Genomic DNA, 21940 nt, shown 5'->3' with positions numbered 1-21940 from the left:
TGTACTGCTTTCTTGTATGTAGAGAGCGATATATACCGTTGTACCATAGTCTGATTGACGGAATTAAAACATGTCCAGTACAAGGTGCCTCCCACGATCGCCCCCCATCCCGTCTGTCGCTCGTAAGGAGAAAAACTCCAACTGCCACAAAATAATTTCAATTCAAAAATTCGCTTAAAATTTTAAATAGATCCCTAATTTAGAGTTTTACAAAAGTATATAACAACATCTGCAACTAACAATAAGTCACGAAACAAACTTTCCACAAGAAAGGCAAATTGCCATATGACACGAAACATACACGCTCAATTTACACACTATACTTTAAATTAGTATATGTATAGCGTAAATATACTATGATCCACATTCACCAGCTATATGAGCTATACATAGGGTGCACTATAAGTTACCGGAACTGACCACTTACATAAACAATATTTAAAAAGTAATTACAACATTTGATAATGGAACTCTTTGGCTGTAGAATATAGTTTGTTTCATCTGACTGTGCCTTGTTTTTACATTGTGGCATCATTTTAAAAATTGGTTGTCTACATCACCATGGATTTAACTCGTAAAAATTGGGAAATGAAACTATTTTTCCGGATTTAAATCGCGTGTATTTGTTTTTTCAAACAAACCGACGTTTCGGGCCCTTTACAGGTCCCATGGTCACGGTTGACTCAGGTGGTACAGTCTTCAACCAGTTATGTCTAATATTGATGCAAACCACCCTATTTTTTCACTATGGTTACAATAGTTATTAATTAAATACCTTATTTTTAATTTTACAAAGAAAACATTCCAATTTACGCTATATTAAGTTTTACAAATTATTTATATTCGTTATTTATATTTATATTCGTTATCGTAAATTGGGATGTTTTCTTTGTAAAATTATAAATAAGGTATTTAATTAATAACTAAAATAAATAAAAATAAATAACTATTGTAACCATAGTGAAAAAATAGGGTGGTTTGCATCAATATTAGACATAACTGGTTGAAGACTGTACCACCTGAGTCAACCGTGACCATGGGACCTGTAAAGAGCCCGAAACGTCGGTTTGTTTGAAAAAACAAATACACGCGATTTAAATCCGGAAAAACAGTTTCATTTCCTATGTGTAACAATCGCGAAAACCTAAGAACTCGTAAAAATTAATCGTGAACATTTTCATAGTATGATGTTCTACGACCTTAAGTGTAATTTAACAGCTCAGCGGAGCTTCGCTCGACTTCAAACTGCTTTTGACGATGAAGCACCATGCAAGACGATTATTTATAGCTGATTTGCAAAATTCAAACGCGGTCGTGTGAATCTCAGTGACGAATTTCGTGATGGTCGCCCGTCCCCTACTGTAAACAACAAAAACATCGATGCTGTGCGCCGTATGATCAAAACAGACAGGCATGTGACATACCATGAGATTCGGGCATCTTTCGGCATAGGCATGGGTCAAATACAATCATTTTACACAAACATTTTGGGGTGAAAAAGCTGTACTCTCGGTGGATCCCACACAATTTGACAGGAGGCTCAAAAAACGGATCGCGTCACTTGGTGCAATGCCATGCTTACCAGATTCAACGAAGGGGCGTCTATTTCGATGTGGGACATAGTAACAGGTGACAAAACATGGATTTATAGTTACGATCCCAAAACAAAGCAGCAATTGAGCGTATGGGTCTTTCGAGATGAGCCGATCCCAACCAAAGGGGCGCGCGTGCAAAATGCCTCTAAGCGGATGACTGCTTCTTTTTTTAATAAAACTGAACACGTGGCCACTGTTGCTTTGGAGAATTGTTGTAGGTACCCTGAATGGTGATTGTACACGACCATTTGCTGGCCGGAAGTTATTGACAAACTCCGGAAAAATAACCGTAAACGCCGTATCATCTTGCACTACGATAATACCAGTTCTCACATGGCCAGACAGACAAATGAATATTTGAAGGTGAACAACGTTGACCTTATGAGCCATTCCGCGTACAGGTCCGACCTGGCACCTTGTGACTTTTATTTATTTCCAAAAATTAAGAACCTGCAGTTACGCGGTCAACGATTTCCTTCACCTGAAGAGGCTGTCAAAGTGTATGAAAAATATGTTTCAGACGGAGGAGTGGCTTGAATGTTTTCAAAATTGATGCATTCGTATGAAAAAATGCATTAACGCTGACGGAGAATATTTTGAGAAACAATAAATTCATTTCTGACCATTTATACTACTTTTTTTCTTATTCATTCCGGAAACTTATAGTGCGCCCCACGTATCAATCAAATGCATTAATAAACAATTAAGGAACAATGTATAATTTCTTTCTTTCTTTCTTTCTTTCTATAAACCACAGAACATGCTCAAAACAAAAACGTTCTGTGTTCCAAACTCACTTAGACAGATCAAATCTCCCAGTTCTCTGAGCGATCTCATGTACGTTCGTAACGCCACCAACGGCCACCGTGCCGGCTACGGCTACAAGTAGCACTCCGATAAACATGATGCCTGTTTGTACTGAATCCGTCCAAACCACCGCTTTGAGACCACCCTGTAAAGACAATACAGAATGAGTTATATTACGTCGAAAGAAAAATCTAAATATCAGATACTTGATCTGAACAGGCAAAACATTTTTGACTCGGACACCCTTATTATTTGCGCTTGTAATTACCTGTATAACTGATGACATTAACGATCGCGTTGTTAGGAAAAGAAATTGTTACAAATACAGAACCAAATGTTACTATAAGTGTATGTATTTGTTTTTAAAAAACTCAAAAACTAATTATCAGTACAGTGAGCGTACTCCATACAAACCACACTTGATCTTATTTTGGATTTTGGTGTGTTATATTTATTCCGCTTAATTCAAGGGTAGCGGCTTAATGCTGTCGTGAATCTTCAGTCTGACTACAGCCCGTCACAAAAAAAAAAGAAATCAAACACACACACACACACACACACACACATACACTACAGCAGTTTCAAGCACTTGTTGGAACTCCTAACTGCTAAGCTAGGAGTTCCTACAAGTGCTTGAAACTGCTTTCATAATAATCATTTGTATATACAGGGTGTCTATTAAGTCGACATCAAGCCAGGATGGGGATGTCAAGAAGCCCATGGCCTACAAAAAAGCCCATGATACGATGGTAATATTCCCAAAGGTTTTTATAAATTAAAAATTTTATGCACATTACGATTTTGACGTTTTAACACCTTTGGACGCGACTGTACTCAAACAGAATTGTCTTTTTCTATCTTTCTTTTTCTTTTTATTATCTTAAATCAACCTTCTTTTTAATGAGCTAAGTATTAAGTAAATTTTTCACCAATAGTTATTTTAAAAATACCAAGGAGTATATAAAAGAAATATTTTTTTGTATTATTTGAACGGGTGTGTTAAAGATATTGAAACTGCATGACACCGCATCTGCACTTAATTGTAAAAACTTGCCTACTTATTCATCTAATTACTAAAAAAAAATACATACCTATCTACTTTAATTATGGTTTTATTCAAAATTTCATCAAACAGGTCGATATTACAGCAATAAACGGGATATTTGCTAAACTGTGAAAAACTTATTTTCTTGTGATTTTCATGTCTAAGATGGTTTGTACCACTCGTGGCGGTGGCTTCTAACTTGAAATCAAGGAACAAAACATATAAAAATAAAAGCTTGCAATTATTTGACATTTTTCAAAGTAATGTTCAAAATGGCAGCTACCGACCCTAATACACATCCTGCACCGCCTAATTATGGCATCATGGGCTGCAGCTAGGTCGAACTGGTTGCACATCCGACCTACAAGGTACGGCACGGTACGATGCCTCTCGCTTGCTCCCCAATCGCAGCAAGCCTAGCTGCAGTCCATGATGCGATTATTAGGCGGTGCAGGCTGTATATTAGGCCATTGCAACTGCCATTTTGAACATTTACTGTGAAAAATGTGAAATAATTGCGATTGTCATAAAAAATAAAAGTTTTCATTTTCAAATATTTATTTCTTAACTTGTAGTTAGAAACCACTGCCACGTGCGGTACAAAAGTAAAAACCCTCCTAAACACCGAAATCACAAAAAATTAAGTTTTTCACACTTCAGCAAAAGTCCCGTTTATTACTGTAATGTCGACCAGTTTGATGAAATTTTGAATAAAATCATAACTAAAGTAGATAGGTACGCATTTTTTTTGTAATTAGATGGTAGACAACTTATTACAATTAATTGCAGATGCGGTGTCACACATTTTCAATTTTTTAACACACCCCTTTAACTAATACAAAAAAATTTACTTATACGTACTTCTTGATATTTTTAAAATACCTTTTAATGAGAAATATAATTTAATACTTCGATCATGAAAAAGCAGGTTGATTTAAGATAATAAAAAGAAACGGAACAAGACAATTAATTATGTTTGAGTACAGTGCGTCCAAAGGTGTTAAAACGTAAAAATGTGCATAAAATCTTTAATTTTTTAAAAATCCGTTGGGGATATTACCATAGTACTGGGCTTTTTGTAGGCCATGACCTCCTTGACATCCCCGTCCCAGCTTGTCGCCGTATATGTAATATAAAAGAAAAATGAACACATAATGTAATTTTGTGATTTACTCATATTCTAATAGAAATCATAGTCTGAATAATCAACATAATCGGAACTACTACCTTCACTTTGTTCTACTCGCTATTATACTCGCGCTTCGTCCTTCGAGATAAACATGAGATTGGTACTTGTAGTAACGCATACGTGCGGCCACTTCCTACACTAAGTTGAGGGTAAAAACTTTAGAATAATAACGCATAGAATGATAGTTTCATATCAAACGAACTGTCACAAGTGAGGCAAAAATCAAATTCATGTAGGCGTAAGCAACTTGTATTTACGCTCGTCGGCACGCACACAAATATACAAATAATGATGCCATGGAATAACATTTCCCTCAAAAGTGGGGAAATTGTATCTTGCTTAACTCATCATTAAGTTAAAGCCTACAGATTTGCTCGATTTTGTCGATCGACAATCTCGATCAGGTGCCTACAGATATGCTCGATTTTATCGATCGTTACTGTTGATCGACAACATCAAGTGACAGGAATTTTCAAAAATTTATTTTTGGTAATCCTTATGGAAATGGCATTTATATCTGAATACACGAAGGCGGACACGACTTTTCTCATTTCTAAATCCAAGATGGCGGACACGCAAAATGGGAATCGTTTTCGAGGTATTCGAGGTGCTCATCAAGAATATGGCATTTATTTCTAAATCCTAGATGGCGGACACGACTTTTGAAATAAATGCAATATGGGTATCATTTTCGAGGTATTTGGGGGTGCTCATTAGGAATATAGCACTTATTTCTAAATTCAAGATGGCGGACATGACATTTCAAATAATAGCAAGTTGGGTATCGTTTTCGAGGTATTTGGGGGTGCTCATTAAGAATATGGCACTAATTTCTAAATCGAAGATGGCGGGCACGATTTTTCGAATAATAGCAAGTTGGTTGTCGTTTTCAAGGTATTTGGGGCTGCTCATTCCGAATTTAGCACATATTTCTAAATCCAAGATGGCGAAGAATTAGAAGAAGAAGAATTAGAAGTCTTGCCCGCTATCTTGTCTTCAGATATACATGCCATTTCCTTATGGTTTTACATGCGAGTTTAAGTGCGACTATCGAATTTGAATATATAATATAGCCTGATATTATCTGTGGGTATGTTTACATGAAAAGTACACGATAACAATAAAGAACCTGAACCTGAAAGTTATTTATACACGATTTTGGAGAACTGACGATGACTTTTTAGTCAGTGTTAGTTCCCTGAAATAATTTTAGTTACGAACTTTTGAGTTTGGCCAAGACAATTTTTTTAAATGAGTGTATGATGAACAAGAATAATGATTTTTCACATGCAACTAATGAAGGCAAATACTAAATATATTTCGTAGAAATAGCTAACGTAAATTCCCGACAATGTTGTTGCGGCGGTGTACATTTGTAGAAATTTTGCAAACGTCGCGATATTGCCTATTCTCAAAAATTACGTAATATAATTATTTTGAAACAGAATAACAAAATGGGGAGAAAAAACCCGTTACTTTGCAACATTTTCGTATCTTGTTGCAACGAAATTAATTTTCTGTTTTAGTGAATATTTACATAAAAATACAAGTTGAAACGCGTTACTTACTTGTGGAATGTGATGTTAGTGTCTATTTTATGTTTGTCTGATCTATTTTTAAACCCAATTACTGCACATTTCGTCATTTTTAGCAAAAATCTTTGAGCTGTTCGCGGTACAACTTGACCTTGAGCACTGACTGCCCGCTCGCTCATGTAGGCCTATACGGCGTCCTACAATTTGCCTCACTTAGCGTGTGCGGACTAGGTTTCTATGCGTTATTATTCTAAGGTAAAAACAAATAAAAATACAAAATGTATAAATTACAATGCACACTCTAGCTCTCGCTTGGTGATCTATTTGGTTACATTCGCTGTTCAGTGTTCGGCTAGTTCACACTGAATTAACTTTTTTGCCAATTTTAATTTAAACGATTTTTTTCTTCCAAAAAATGCCTAAATCATCTCGAGAGCCTCGTGGTGAAATTCGAATAGAAGGAAGGCACCTAACCTATACATAAAGTGTAAACGGAGTTTTTTCGAGCTCCTCACTGTTGGGTTTGCGATGTAACAACTACCGAGTTATACCTACCCGTTGTAACGGTGATGATTGACAGCCTCCTCGGTTGCTCTGGCTGGGTTTGCGGTATAACAACCCCCCGAGTTACACCTACCCGTTAAAGCCATTATCTACAGTCGAATCGAAAACTGCTGGGTTTGCGGTGTAAAAACCCCCCGAGTTACACCTACTCATTAAAGCAGTCATCTACGGCCCGATTGAATACCACTGAGTTTGCGTTGTAACAGGTACCCGTATTACACCCTTTTTAGTGGTGATCACAACAATTCTCAGTGTTTTGTTTGCAATGATTACGAAAATGTAAATTCATGTAACTTTTAAGATACAGTACTTTCTCTCTATCTGATTTGTATACTTCACGTTTACGTCGATTGTTAGCAACGTTCACCAAATCGAACGCGCCTTCCAGATGGAGGGCCTTGCGAAACCGCCTCGGAGCTAGCCTCTGCCCTTCTCGGCGCGGGCCCGAGTGAGGCGTCGCCGCCACACGAACAAGCACCGGAGTTCGATGAAAGTGTGCTTCAAATTCTGGGCGAGGAGCCTTCGTTAGCTATGCCGAAAGGCAAGGACATTCAAAAGGATATAGCGACTCGTTTCGAACATATCGCCACGAACGGCTCATCCAAGGAAAGTTTGAAAGAGCTTTTGGACCGGTATTTATTTCGTGGAAACTGTATTAAAATCGACGCCCCGGCTTTGAATCCCGAAGTCAAGCCCGCCGTTACGGAAATGGTTCTCAAACGACTCAAGGCGATGGAATCTAAACAGAAGCAGACCTCCTCCGCCATCTCCGTCTTGAGCGAGGCCATCACTTGTCTCCTCTCTCAGCGAACGAAAGATAATACCATGCTGAAGCTGCTGATGGATGCAGCTCGTATCGTTCGCGATTACCAGTACAGAGAGTCGTTAACTAGACGAGGATTCATTCTCAGCGGCGTGAAGAAAGAAATGAAAGAACATATGAAAGACACGAAGATCGACAAGTTCCTGTTCGGAAAACACCTATCGGAAACTTTAAAAGCCGCTAAGGCGATACAAAAGTCCAGTGCGGACCTTAAACCTACTCCGGCGAAGAAGGCGACTTCAAAGAATTCCACAAGTATCAACTCTTTAAACTGGAACCGGCGACGATGGGGGCGCAGAAGCCGTAGCCGTCTGTGAGTTACGCCAGACGACTGGCGCTGTTTTCACGCCGGTGGACCCGGATCACGACAGATCCTGCGGTGTTCTCGTGGATGGAAGGCTACGAAATTAAATTTTCGTCTCCTGTGTTACAGAATGACCCTTTATATCGGAATGATTATTCTTCTGACGAGAGATTGCAATGCAAGGAAACCATAAATCGCCTTTTATCCATTGGAGCCATATCTAAATGTGAACCTTGCTGTGGTCAGTTTTTGTCCAAGATTTTTTTAATACCAAAATCCGATGGTAAGTCAAGGTTTATACTTAATCTAAAAAGTGTTGTTTCATGTCCACTGTAGACTTTAAAGATACTTAGACTTACTTAGACTTACCTCCTGGTAAAAATTCATGAAAATTCCAGAAAGTACCTATGCTTTATGTGGGACAACAACCTATTTGAATACAATATTTTACCTTTTGGCCTTAACACGGCGCCGTTTGTCTTCACAAAAATAATGAAACCAGGGGTGAGACTTCTGAGATCGGCTGGTTTCCTTTCTACAATAAATTTGGATGATATTTTTTTAATAGCCTATTCGTACAGAGAGTGTATGGAAAATATCACAAGTACTAACAATTTGTTGACGTCTTTAGGTTTCATAATCAACGAACAAAAAAGTTGTACCACACCTTGTACATATATATCTTGTACGTTCCTAGGATTTACAACTAATTCTGAAAATGTCCAAGTATCACTACCATCTGAAAAAATTGATAAAATAAAACATGAATTAACAAAGTGGAATTACATAAAACAATGTAAAGTTAGAGACTTTGCAAGATTAGTGGGCCTACTTGTATCAGCTTGCCCGGCAATCGAATACGGCTGGCTTTACACAAAACAATTTGAAAGATGCAAATTTTTTACTTTAAAAGATGACCAAAATTATAACAAACTTATGGATATTCCACAATACCTAAAACCGAATTTTAATTAGTGGGCCAGATCAATCGATCACTCGGTCAATAGGATAAAAATCCTCATGCCTCAACTACGGGGTGGGGGGGCCGCTTGTGGAGAGTAGACCGCCAGTGGTCCCTGAGGCCAGGATGAAATTACATGCCACATTAATTATCTGGAAATCCTCGCTACCCTTCTGTGGCGTCAAATCTTTCAGCAGGAAGCTTTTTGATTATCAAATTTTACTAAAAATTGACAATACCATTGCGATCTCGTACATAAACCGTGGGTATGGGAGGCATGCAGTTTCCTCACTTGACACAGATAACCAGAGAGTCATGGCTGTGGTGTGAATCGCGAAAAATATTTGTTTTCGCATCATACATCAGTTCTGTTGATAACGATGTGGCCGATGCAGATTCAAGACGTGTGCAGCCTGATATAGAATGGGAGATTTGTGATGATGCCTATCAGAAAATAGTTAGACAATTTGAAATGCCAAAAATAGATATTTTCGCTAGTAGAAATAATAAGAAATGCAGTAAATACATTTCCTGGCACAGGGACCCTGATGCGTACGCTGTTAATGCGTCCACTATCTCTTGATCAAATTTCTACTTTTATGGTTTTCCACCAATTTCGATTAACACTAAGATGTTGCAAAATATAATGTTTGACAAAGCTACAGGCATAGCGGTCGTGCCCTTATGGCCGACGCAGCCATGGTATCCCCTGTTTAACAAACTGTTGGTGTCCGTGCCCTTGGTATTCGAACCAAGTAACAAATCAATATTGTCTCATTCCAGCAATCGCAACTTCCACCACCAAATTACCCTGGTTGCATGAGTATTGTCCGGGTAGCACTGTTAAACAAGAGAGTTCCAACTGCTTCAATAGACATCATGATTGCTTAACTTTCGGAAAACTCATTGAAACAATATGACACTAGCCCATTGACTTACAAATAAATGGACGACGGGTCTAATACAAAAACCACGAAAAAAATGTCCCAAGTCAACCTATTTAAACGTAGTGACATGTAAAGGAATATGAAAAAGCTATAACGTTGAATTTAAATTGTAATGTCATCGCAGAACTGTCTAATTTTGCTTGCTTCGCTGTCAGTCGAACAAACGAAGACTAAAGCGTGAATGACGCTCTGTATACGATTTTAACGTCCTATAAGTTCGTACACTTTTTAGCGCGGACCCGACGTCCATATAATTGTAAGTCAATGCACTAGCCTAAAGAAATGGTTCCAATTTTGTCAGACACATAAGTAACATTGATTTGTATGATACTTCTATTTGTAACATAATCGAATTTCTAAGCGATATTTTCCATACTGGAGCAAGTTACAGTACTCTGAATATATGTAGAACAGCTTTATCTCTGACTTTGGGTAACCAGGTAGGTACAGACGAGAGAATAGAACGTCTCTTCAAGGGTCTATTTCTCCTAAGACCGGCGCGACCAAGGTACAATACTATTTGGGACCCTTCCAAAGTTTTAGATTTTTTAGAAAAATGGTATCCGAATGAGGTCTTGTCACTAGAACAAATTTCTAAGAAATTAATTTCCCTTTTTGCGTTGGTTATGCATACAGGATGCAGACCTTCTCAAAAATAAAAATCAACTATATAAGATCAACACCAAGTGAGATTTTTATTAGTATTCCAGATTTAGTTAAAACCTCTCGAATTGGTTCAAACCAACCATTCCTGGCCATTCCCTATCATGCAGAGAGACCCCAATTTGTCCCGCAAGAGTATTAAACACGTATATAAAAAAGACGAAAGATATCCGCGATAATCATACATCTTCTTTTATTAGTTTAAAAAGACCACATCATATGGCTACGTCTCAAACATCGAGTCGATGGGTGCCTTCACCCATCATCTTATAACTAAGCGGCATTGATGTTAGTATATTCTCCGCTCAAAGCAATAGGCATGCCGCTACGTCTAAGGCACATAAATTAGGGGTTGATTTAGATACCATTAGGAAAACTGCCGGTTGGACAGACAAATCAAAGACATTCGCGACTTTCTACAACAGACACATTACAAATGAAAATCATTTTGCTAGAAGCATTTTGAATAGTCATTCAAATCAATAACAATTTTACTTATTTTCATGAAATATAATTATAATGATTAAGATACATTATATATTACAATTATGTATAAGAAGGTTTCTTTTATTGTTGTTATATGATTGTAATACAAAACTGTTTTACTCAAAACAATCTTTTGTTTTACTCTGACAAAAAAGTCACACTGATATTTCATGACTCTCTGAATGTCCACAAGTACCAATCTCAAGCTAATCTCGAATGACGAAGCGCGAGTATAGTTAGTGATTAAACGAACTTACCTGTAAGTGAAGTTCGATCATAATTGTACGAAGCGCTTCGTCCGAAGTGATTAGCATCCCGCCCTCCGTATGACATCCCTAGCGATCATGAAATATTTTCCAGTTTTTTACCTATAAATTAAATGAAACCAAATAGATCACCAAGCGAGAGCTAGAGTGCTCATTGTAATTTAGAAATTTTGTATTTTCATTTGTTTTTACCCTCAACTTAGTGTATGAAGTGCCTGCACGTAAGCGTTACTACAAGTACCAATCTCATGCTAATCTCGAAAGACGAAGCGCTTCGTTTAATTATGATCGAACTTCACTTACAGGTAAGTTAATTTAATCACTAATTAGTACTTCTTATATGTCTTCGGTAATTCTTTTGAACAACATGGACTCACATTTTTTACAATCCTCTAATGCAACGCTGTTAGTGATTCGTTTAATATTCTCTTTGTCCCGCTGCAGGCAAACTAATATTTTTACTAGCGATAAAGCGACACGTTGAGCTAAGTTCCACATTAGCTCTATTTTGCATTTTCAGGCAGTCTTTTTATTTGAAGTTATAATAACTTCTGAAAACTTTCTTCTACTTCTTTCGATCAAATACATATCACACGTTCAAAACAATACCGTCAAACGAAAATTTCACCTTTTCAAATTGAAACTTATTTTCAGAAATTTTAAAGGCCATTTCCCGAAAGTTGACTTTTTCGGTTAGTGACGGTATTGATGTCAACGTGTCACACATGCACTTCACACCTTTTTCCCATCTGGTACGCAGGCAACTGTCCTGACACACATATTCAAATCATCAACGTGCTTCATTGTTTTCATACACTTTCGTTGGCTACGGATATTCTTGAGCTGGCCCTGTACTCTTGTTCTCCGTCTGACATACGTCCGAAGTAATTATTGTCAAATAAGTAATACTCCCTCACACGGGTGTGTAATGGAAGATATCACAACAAATAATCTATTTCCACTTGGTATAATAACATTTGATATAATTTCTAAGGATATAATCACTCACTGTATATCAACAAAAGGTATAACAACAAAACGCATAATTTCAATGTGTATAATGAACCTTTAGTATAACAAACGTTAGATATAATGATTAAGTGACATCATGAACAAATGGTATACTAATGGTATGCTACCAGTACAATGTATTAAACAATATAACACAATATTTCTTGTTACGAATAGTCGAAGCGCCTTACATTATGTTGATAAGATTTTTTTTTATTTTCTATTAAATGTACAATCGCAAAATATAATTGTTTTTGTATAGCTTTTTGTGCTTTTTGTGTTATAAAATATATTTATTAAAACTTTAAGCAGAATATTTAATTGCATATACTAACTAACCTAACCTAAACCCACAGGAGGAGGTCGAACCAACTAGCAAATGCAAACAAATTCGATTCTGGCAGCTTTGCCATGTACTAACCTTACCTAAACCCACAGGAGGAAGTCGAACCAACTTGGAAATGCAAACAAATTCTGTTAATTCACCGTTGCACCTAAATACCACTGGAATTATATTCATATTTTTTTTCACACATACACATTCAACATTATACTCAGTGAATGTTATATCTGAAATATTTATATAAAATGAACATTATGCCATCGGTATATTAGATTGAAAGTTGTTATATCAATCGTCTATATACCCAGTGACATTCATATCATGCAAGAATATGTCAAATGTCTGTATACCATAAATTAATTATATCTGTTGAGCGTTCGACTAAAAATATGTCTTTTGTTGTTATATATTACGAATCGCACGTATGAATCGTAACTATATAGATACCCAAAATATGCTGCTCAAAACAATTAGGGGAACTAAACTTTAAAGTAGAAGTAAACTTTTTGCTTAAGGTTTTAATTATAACTAGCCACTAAATAATGTACAGGCATTGTCGAAGAAATTAAAAAACAAAAGATCATCGGTGTTTTTGTTAGTAGTTCTCAATAAAGTGGCCAAAAGTCTTTATACACATAAAAACAAAGTGACGCCATTGAATTTTCTTTACTTTCTAATCAAAGAAAACACATTTAAAGTGGTTTTTCAGGTCTTTTGAGTATTAATAGAGATTGAAGTGAGTCTTTTGAGTATTGTTATTTATTGAAGCGAGTGAGTTTAGGTCATCATGCCAGATATGACTGAATTGCATGTCTCCCGAGCTGTCACTTTGCTGGAAGAGGGTCGAACTATGCGTGAATGAATGATCTAGGAGTTCTGGTATCTACAGACTTTGGAAGCGATACCGTGATATGGAAGAATACACACGGAGGCGTGGTCAAGGTCGAAAAGTAAAACTACAAGTTTGCAAGATCGCTACATCGTCAACTGTACTTTACGTAGCCGCACCACAACTGCAAGAGATCTTCAAAATACACTAAGGACGGTTACTGGCGTAGAAATTTCCGACCTGACGGTAAGAAATAGGTTGATGGAAGTTAATTTGAAATCCGACCAGTTCGGGCTGTGCGTCTAACTATTCAACATAGACAAGCTCCTCGACGGTTCGCGCAAAATCACGCTAATTGACAACTTCGACTTTGGAGGCCAGTGCTTTTTACTGACGAATCACGATTCCGTCTAACATGTTGCGATGTTCGTCTCCGTGGTTACAGACGCCCAGGCGAGTGATACAGTAGGTAGGTAGTCCAGGAATACGACAAATTTAGAAGTGGCTCTGTGATGGTTTAGGGCGGAGTTACTTTGAACTAGCGCACAGACCTCGTCGTTGTTCCCGAGCGGTTGCGTGCTCAAACTTATGTAGAAAACGTGCTCGAAGATCATGTTTTGCCCGCAGCATATGGTATCGGCCCAGATGTTCTGTTAATGCAAGATAATGCCAGGCCACATGCTGCAGCCATCACGTCAGAGTACTTACGGCATCATGAAATCCGTGTAATGGAGTGACCTTGCATGAGCCCTGACCTAAATCCGATTGAACACATTTGGGACTTGCTTGACAGGCGCATCCGGAAGCGTCCTATTACACCTCAAACACTGCAGCAACTTACTGAAGCTTTGATTGAATAATGGAAGCGAATTCCACAAGAAGATGCTCGGAGGATCATACGTGAGACGCACTATAAGTTTCCGGAATGAATAAGAAAAAAATACTATAAATGGTCAGAAATTAATTTATTGTTTCTCAAAATATTCTACGTTAGTGTTAATGCATTTTTTCATACGAATGAACCAATTTTAAAAACATTTATGGCACTCCACGTGACAATCTCTGAAACATATTTTTCATACTCTTCGAAAGCCTGTTCAGGTGATGAAAATCGATGACCGCGTAACTGGTTCCTAATTTTTGGAAATAAATAAAAGTCACAAGGTGCCAGATCGGGACTGGATTCACGGTACGACGATTCTCCAAAGCAACAGTAGCCACGTGTCCAGTTTTATTAAAAAAAGATGCAATCATCCGCTTAGAGGCACTTTGCATGCGCGCTACTTTGATTGGTTTCGGCTCATCTCGAAAGACCCATACGCTCGATTGCTGCTTTGTTTTGGGATCGTAACTATAAATGCATGTTTCGTCACCTGTTATTATGTCCCACACCAAATTTGACACCCCTTCGTTGAATCTGGTAAGCATGGCATTGCACCAAGTGACGCGATCCGTTTTTTGAGCCTCCTGTCAAATTGTGTGGGATCCACCGAGAGCACAAATTTTTCACACCCAAATGTTTGTGTAGTATTGATTATATTTGACTCATGTCTATGCCTAAAGATGCCCGAATCTCATGGTATGTCACATGCCTGTCTGTTTTAATCATACGGCACACACCATCGATGTTTTAGTTGTTCACAGCAGTGGACGTGCGATCATCACGAAATTCGTCACTGAGATAGATTCACACGACCGCGTTTGAATTCTGCAAACCAGCTATAAATAGTCATCTTGCATGACGCTTCATCGCCAAAATCAGTTTGAAGCCGAGCGAAGCTCCGCTGAGCTGTTAAATTACTTAAAGTCGTAGAAAATCATACTACGAAAATTTTCACGAGGTAAATCCATGGTGATGTAGACAACCAATTTCTAAAATGACGCCACAATGCAAAAACAAGTGACAGTTAGATGAAATAAACTGTATTCTACAGCCAAAGAGTTCCATTTTCAAATGTTGTAGTTATTTTTTAAATATCGTTTATGTAAGTGGCCAGTTTCGGAAACTTATAGTGTGCCCTAAGCATGCCGCGTCGTTGTCAAGCTGTGATTAGGGCTCATGGGGGCCACGCACGTTAAAAGTCACTAAAGACGAATATTGAATCGATATAAGAATAATTCTTTGACAGACCTTTTTTATCACCAATTAGTTTTTCGCCAACAATATATATGTACATTTTTATTTATTTTTTTTAACTAAAAAAAATACAATATGTGTTTCTTTATTAATTATAGTAATAAAAAAATTAACAAGTAAAAAATTTACATAAAATTTATTTTAAACCAATTTGTAGTAAACAATAGAAAGGATCTTGTTCCCCTAATTGTTTTGAGCAGTATATAAGCAAAGAAATGTCATGAAACGTTATTATCAAAGTGTGAATGCAGGTGTGCTAAGCCTTCTATTTTTATATATATATATATATATATTCTGGAATTGGAAAAGGAAACACAATTTAACAAACGCACTACGGAGCCAGGAGAACATTCGAATTCGAGAAATGAAGCACAAATGACGTCTGTGACACGACAAAATGGCGGCACAAAAAATGTTTTTGATCCCGATTATGTTACCAGTATAAAAAAATTATGTACGACCTCAATAGTCTTTTATTATAATTATTATATTAAACGAAATTGAGTTAAAATATATATTGCAAAATGTGAATTGTTCTAAGCTTTTCAGATTACGGCTTGAAAAGTTTCTAAACGTTCATTATCGTCAAAATTTTTGTAAAGTAAGTACCATTTAAAATGTATTTTTTGCTAAGTTATCTTATTTGTTTACATTGTGGGCATTTAATTATGATTCAGACTATAAGTTTAAAAATCGTTGCATCAGTGCAACAACGCTTAGTACTTTGTTCGGTAAGTGAGCCTAAAGTTTTGTAATTTTCTTTATTGATGAAGCATTGTTATGTGGGTATCTTGTACTAATGTGTACAGTTTGCTACCGTGAATTGCGCATCAAAATATATCCCGAGAAACTGCGGCTATTTAATTTAATTCCCAATAAAATAGAGGCAGTGCAGGGGAATCACAATCTCTAATTTCCGCGTATCCTACAAATAGCGGAAAAATATAAAAATATATCATGGAAAATAAATAATAGAAATACTCACTAATACTGTGTAAATACCACAAATCACGACCATTACAGCAGCGACCGCAAACACATTAAATCCAGTCACTGGAAAAATTAAAATAGCAAAGGCAAATAAAAATTTTGAAAATATAGCACTTTGTACACGTGTTATTGACATCTGTTACGATGATAGAAATATAAATAAATATAATAAAATAAACATAGGGAACAATGTAACATAAGTTCATAACAACGTACCCCCTAATAATTACGTTGATTTTTCTTCTAATATTTCGACTTCCTTTCTGTCCTTCGTCGAGGAGGTGTTGCAATTTCGTACCCTTGGTACTATAAAGCCATATGTGATCATACGTCAAAAGAGCTTTTATGAGATGAAAGTCATAAAAGTAATACGAACTACATGAAATAAATTGTGAATATATGAAATTTTATAATCTCCTATTACAGCTTCACTACATATCAACCTAATTTCATTCGCAGAATCGTGCAACTTTTCTGACAAGTTGTCATTTTGCAAATGTGGCCTTATCCTATTACACCACGGGTGCGATTTATCATTTCATATATGGAATTCATTGACAAATTCTAGTTTTATGTGGAAAATAGCATGAAAAAAAAGAGAAATGGCAGCTGCTTGCAACGGCTTAACTTTAAGAAATAAAACTAACTCACACTTCCAATGCTACACTCTTCTCAAATCACGAGCATTAGCATCTAACGTAAATAATGAAATAAATGAAGTAATAACGATAGAAATGCACAGAACAAAAATCGGATAAGCGACCCCTAGAGCAAAAAAATTACATTGCGTCCAGTAATCCTAATACCCTACACAACGATAACAAATGTAGGGATTCTTGTGGATTTACGCAGATTTATCTCGTTTGTTGATCTGAAATCATTCCGGGTATAACGACTATACTTTAATTTTTCTATGTCTAAGCCTCAAATTGACGTAGCGTTGCGATACTACGCAACGTGCAAAAATTTACTCTTGCTATTTTGCATTCAAAGAAATTTAACTTTATTTAGTAGAGTTATGGACCAATAATTCAAGACAACTGCTAATCTCCATACTTTTCGTAACTCTGAAAACGGTCAAAAACCTAATATGGACGATCGATAGCCTGGAAGTAGTTTATTATATTATGTAAATGGCCGTGGATATCAATTAATACCTCTTTAATACGAAACATAAATGGTTAGTTTTTTCCTTGTAATTTATTCAAATATTGATCATGAGTTAAAATTATTTTCTGAACTTTGACAAATATACTTAACAATAGATGGCATTGTGTTGCTAATTTAGAAATTAACTCTTGTTAATATGGGTAGATGGCGCTAATCCTAAAATAAAAGAATAGCCGGCAGTATCGTTAAACATCTATGCAATAAGAGCCATCTAGTTGATTTGTTCATTATCACTAGAAATTAGAGTAACTTTAATAAATAGGCGCTTTGTCGTCGAGTTGCGGATACCAGCCCGTTGCACAAAGTACCAAGTACTTTAATAAATTGCAGCTCATCAATGTAAAATAAATTAGTTACAGAAAATAGCTATTTGGTACTCGTCGCGACATCTGGTGTACCAATAGGAACTAAATACCTGACAACGCTTTCTTGCATCGCGATTAGCAACCCTCTTGATTTGTTGGTCCATATTAGAGTATATACACTATATCATATTGGATTTTATAAAACGGGCACGGGAGCGCCACTTGCTGCATTTTCTTTTGCATTTTATGTTTAAAGTAATGTTACCGTATCATATGGAAGATAAACTTCATGTTGAATTGCTCATTATAATGCAGCGCAGCGCTGCGTCACGTAACTCTCATTCGTATCTTTAGTCACTACCCAGCATTTCATAAGTGTAGCCATTACAGTAGATCTCCAATTTAAAAATCTTTTATACATACCTACTGTAAAACTGACTGGGTGTGAGGCAATATTAAAATAAAAATTTACAATTTATCTAGAGATTTTATGCTGCAACATGATATTACGTAGTAATTTCCAATATGACAAAAACTATTTAGACATTAAGCATTTTGCACATATTTCAATGAAAGTTATAATCAAATTTTATAAGCCACCTCGCCAGATGAACGATAAGATATTTCAAATATCTTAACGTCATTTATTTCATCAACATCGCATAGAATATAACGGCTGTCTCTTAATGAAAATTTAGGTACACAAATATAATAAACAACTATACTCACATTGATTAAACGCTAACGCAGGAACATACACGACCATGGGCAGAAACAGCACCTGAGGAAAGAAACATAAAACGTATTAAAACACCAAACAATCTACAACACTAATATTTACTATTTATTTCTTTCTACTGCAAAGCAATATTACTGCGTTCCGGACCTTTCAAGGGTGCCCCACGAACTGCAACATTATTATCTTGTATCGCAACTGTTTCTACGCTGTGTTTCTGTACCAAGTACCGTTTATCATGTCAATAGCGGTCATTCACCACTATAAACGTTATTTGTGAAAATAATACTCTCCAATGTTCCAAGAAAACAGCAACATAGGCGTTGCGTGTCGTCGCAACACTACAATTTCAACCTACCAAGCTGCTTGCGTTGTGTTCTGATTTTTATGTAGTACAACGCAGCGTCACAACACAAAGTCGCGGCGGCGTCGCAAAGCCGACACCATGGCATATTAATCAATCAAATCAAGCACAATGCTATCATTAGCGTATCGTGATGGAAGCCACCTTAACGTATAGATGATCTTAGGGGTTGTAACTTTAAATTAAATCGTTTTCTTAAATCGGTTAATACTAATGATATATATTAATTAACTATTTTGACTTTACTTTTCAAAGAAGACACTAACATAATAAAAAATGTAACAATATAAATACTAAGCAGAATCGTTGCTTTCAAACTCGATCTGAGTTGCTAAATCTAAGAGTGGTGTTATTGAAGGCAAATTAATGAAACAAATCTGCACCAAAATTATTAAAAAGAATTAAAAACAAATACCAAAACTGGACGTGAATTTTTCGACTGATACTCGACCGAATAAAAAAAGATTACTCGACTCTGGCGAGAGAAGTAGGTAAAAATAAACGGGGACAAGTTAAAAACTGATTTTATTTTAAAGGATTGCAGTTTTTTGTGACGGAAGTTAAATATACCATTGATACAATTTGTATTTTTAAGATTATGAAGTTAAAGAAACTGATTATAGTTATTATGCACTGAGTTTTAAATATTAATTTTAATGTGAAGTATTATATTAATGTAACGTAATTCATGATGTTTATATTCATTAAGCATGTAAATAATTAATGATGTAAATGATTAACTAATTATACTATAGGAAATGAATTTCTTTTTCAGTCGAAACCAACATTTTCGGCCCTTTACAAGTCGCTGTACAAATCTTCTTCTTCTTATCGTATCGATGGCATACTTGCCATCGTGGTGAAAGGATTTAAGGTACAGGGGTAACTATTAAGTAATCTATGCCCAGGGTACGCCAGTCGTACAGGAAAGGAATGATAAGTCGTGCGGGGAGGCCCGTGCACCCATTTTGAGTAGACATCAAAACAACAATATGTTTAGCAGCAACAGAGCTCCTTGTGAAAGAGTTCGCCCAAGGAAGTACTGCCACCTTACCTATTTCTGCCGCCAAACAGTAATGTGAGCATTACTGCGTTCCGGTTTGGAAGAGTAAGGGTGCTTGTAAAATTACAGGCACATGGCACTTCTTATCAGGGTAACGAGTGCAGTGGCAGTGCCCCTCAGATTTTTGCGATTTAAAGCTCTGAATGGCATTGCAACTGTTATGGAGAGGCTTGTAGCTTACCATCAGGCGCACTACTTCTTCGTCCCGTCACTTTTTTTTTAATCCTTGACGAATTTACTTTAATTGAAGATATTATGTTACTTAAAATGAATTAGTCCTTATAATTGAACCTTTCGAACGACATCATAAAAATACAGCATGTTTCATTTTTGGTCGGTTCGATTCCCAGATGAGGTAAGCAAGTCTTTTAATACAGTGTTCTTTACTTTTAAAAATAAAATGTGTCCATGAAACAATATATTCTATCTACAATATTTAAAGTAATTTTCCTTTGTGCCGCATAGCCTGGGACACCATGTATACGTGAGTATCACCATGTGCTAAACAAAAGACTAGAAAACCTCACTTTTTTGCATCGATCTTTATACTACTTGTACTCGAACATGTATGACTTGTTAAACTAACTGCAAATTGACTGTTAATGTACAACATTAAATAAATCATGTTTTTTACGCTTTTGATAATGAAAAAAAATCACATATTACACATTACCCATCTTTACACTTTTACATAACAATCACAAAACAATATTTTATCATAGCTTTACGCGACTGTTACAAACAGGAAATTAAACTATGTTTTCGGATCTAAGTCGCGTCTACTTATTTTTTTCAAACAAAGTAAAATTTCGGGTTCTTTACTGGTCCCATAGTCACAGATGACTCAGTCTCATTTTTTATATATATTCTATCGTCTATTTTCAGCCCTACCGAAAAAAATTTGTCAATTTATCTTCAACTTATTTCATGCGTTATTATTGTAAGAAGTAACTTAAATTCATAATTAAAGGGTTCGTACGTCGAATTGCGTCTACTAGCGGACAATTGACCGTTGTATTTTTTTGGACTCTAAAGTCTGAAGTCCAATTTGTGATAAATGGTGGTCATTTGAACAAACTCCAGTGACAAATAAATATCATGATCACGGTGGACATGACGTTTCATTTCAGACAAATTTCAAACAAACCAAAGTTTCGTAATTGACAGTCAACTGTGACCATTAGACCTGTAAAGCGCCAGATTTTCTTTGAAAAAACAAATATACTCGATTTAGATGCGCAAAAATAGTGTCATTTCTAATGTGTAACAACCGCGAAAACCCAAAAACTTAATATCTTGTTCACATTTCATTTTTGTGTTGATTAATTAGACCTGAATTTTCACCTGTAATGTGGTTTAGATATTATGTTACGCGAAAAGCGCATCGGTTTGAAAGTAAGTAAAGTCACTGGTACATATTACATTGTTACAGTAATATACAATTACATACATTTCAAGATAACAAGTTATCAAGAACAATAAGGGTTTCTTCAGGTTCAAACTTTCAATACCCATAAAATAGGATAGTAATATTTTTTCACTCATCACAAATCCGGTGCAAAACTTATAATAGGATGCACGAAAGGAGCCTCCCCGCACGATGTAACTTTCCTGTACATGTGTATGCACCTTACACCTTTCACACGATGACAAGCATTACACTGTATGCCATCGATACGATAAAAAGAAATGCCCTGAGCCTGTTACAAACCTTGTTACAGGCTCTGTTCTCTACCTAATTTTGTAACTATATAGTTTAGATTCGAAGTTATAAAAAATATCACGATGATAGCCGTCGATCTAAGAA

The 21940-nt window shown here is 36.3% G+C and overlaps 1 protein-coding gene across 5 annotated transcripts in view; it reads right to left on the bottom strand.

The window, feature by feature from the left end:
- Window positions 1-21940, bottom strand: part of LOC113232810 (sodium-coupled monocarboxylate transporter 2-like) — a 49567-nt gene that overhangs the window by 3860 nt on the left and 23767 nt on the right. For all 5 annotated transcript variants that reach the window (XM_026467640.1, XM_026467630.1, XM_026467647.1 and 2 more), the window contains 4 exons: window positions 18700-18751; window positions 16491-16558; window positions 2393-2547; window positions 1-141 (listed from right to left, as the gene is read on the bottom strand). In XM_026467640.1, coding sequence (XP_026323425.1) covers window positions 1-141; window positions 2393-2547; window positions 16491-16558; window positions 18700-18751 — 416 coding nt within the window. The remainder of the gene's footprint in view (window positions 142-2392; window positions 2548-16490; window positions 16559-18699; window positions 18752-21940) is intronic.

This window comes from Hyposmocoma kahamanoa, unplaced genomic scaffold (assembly GCF_003589595.1).
Source record: "Hyposmocoma kahamanoa isolate Upper Pololo Valley unplaced genomic scaffold, ASM358959v1 102, whole genome shotgun sequence".
In the NCBI taxonomy this organism is placed as follows: Eukaryota; Metazoa; Arthropoda; class Insecta; order Lepidoptera; family Cosmopterigidae; genus Hyposmocoma; species Hyposmocoma kahamanoa.
Note: the sequence above shows the minus strand (reverse complement) of the source record. Positions and strands in the feature narration are given on the sequence as shown.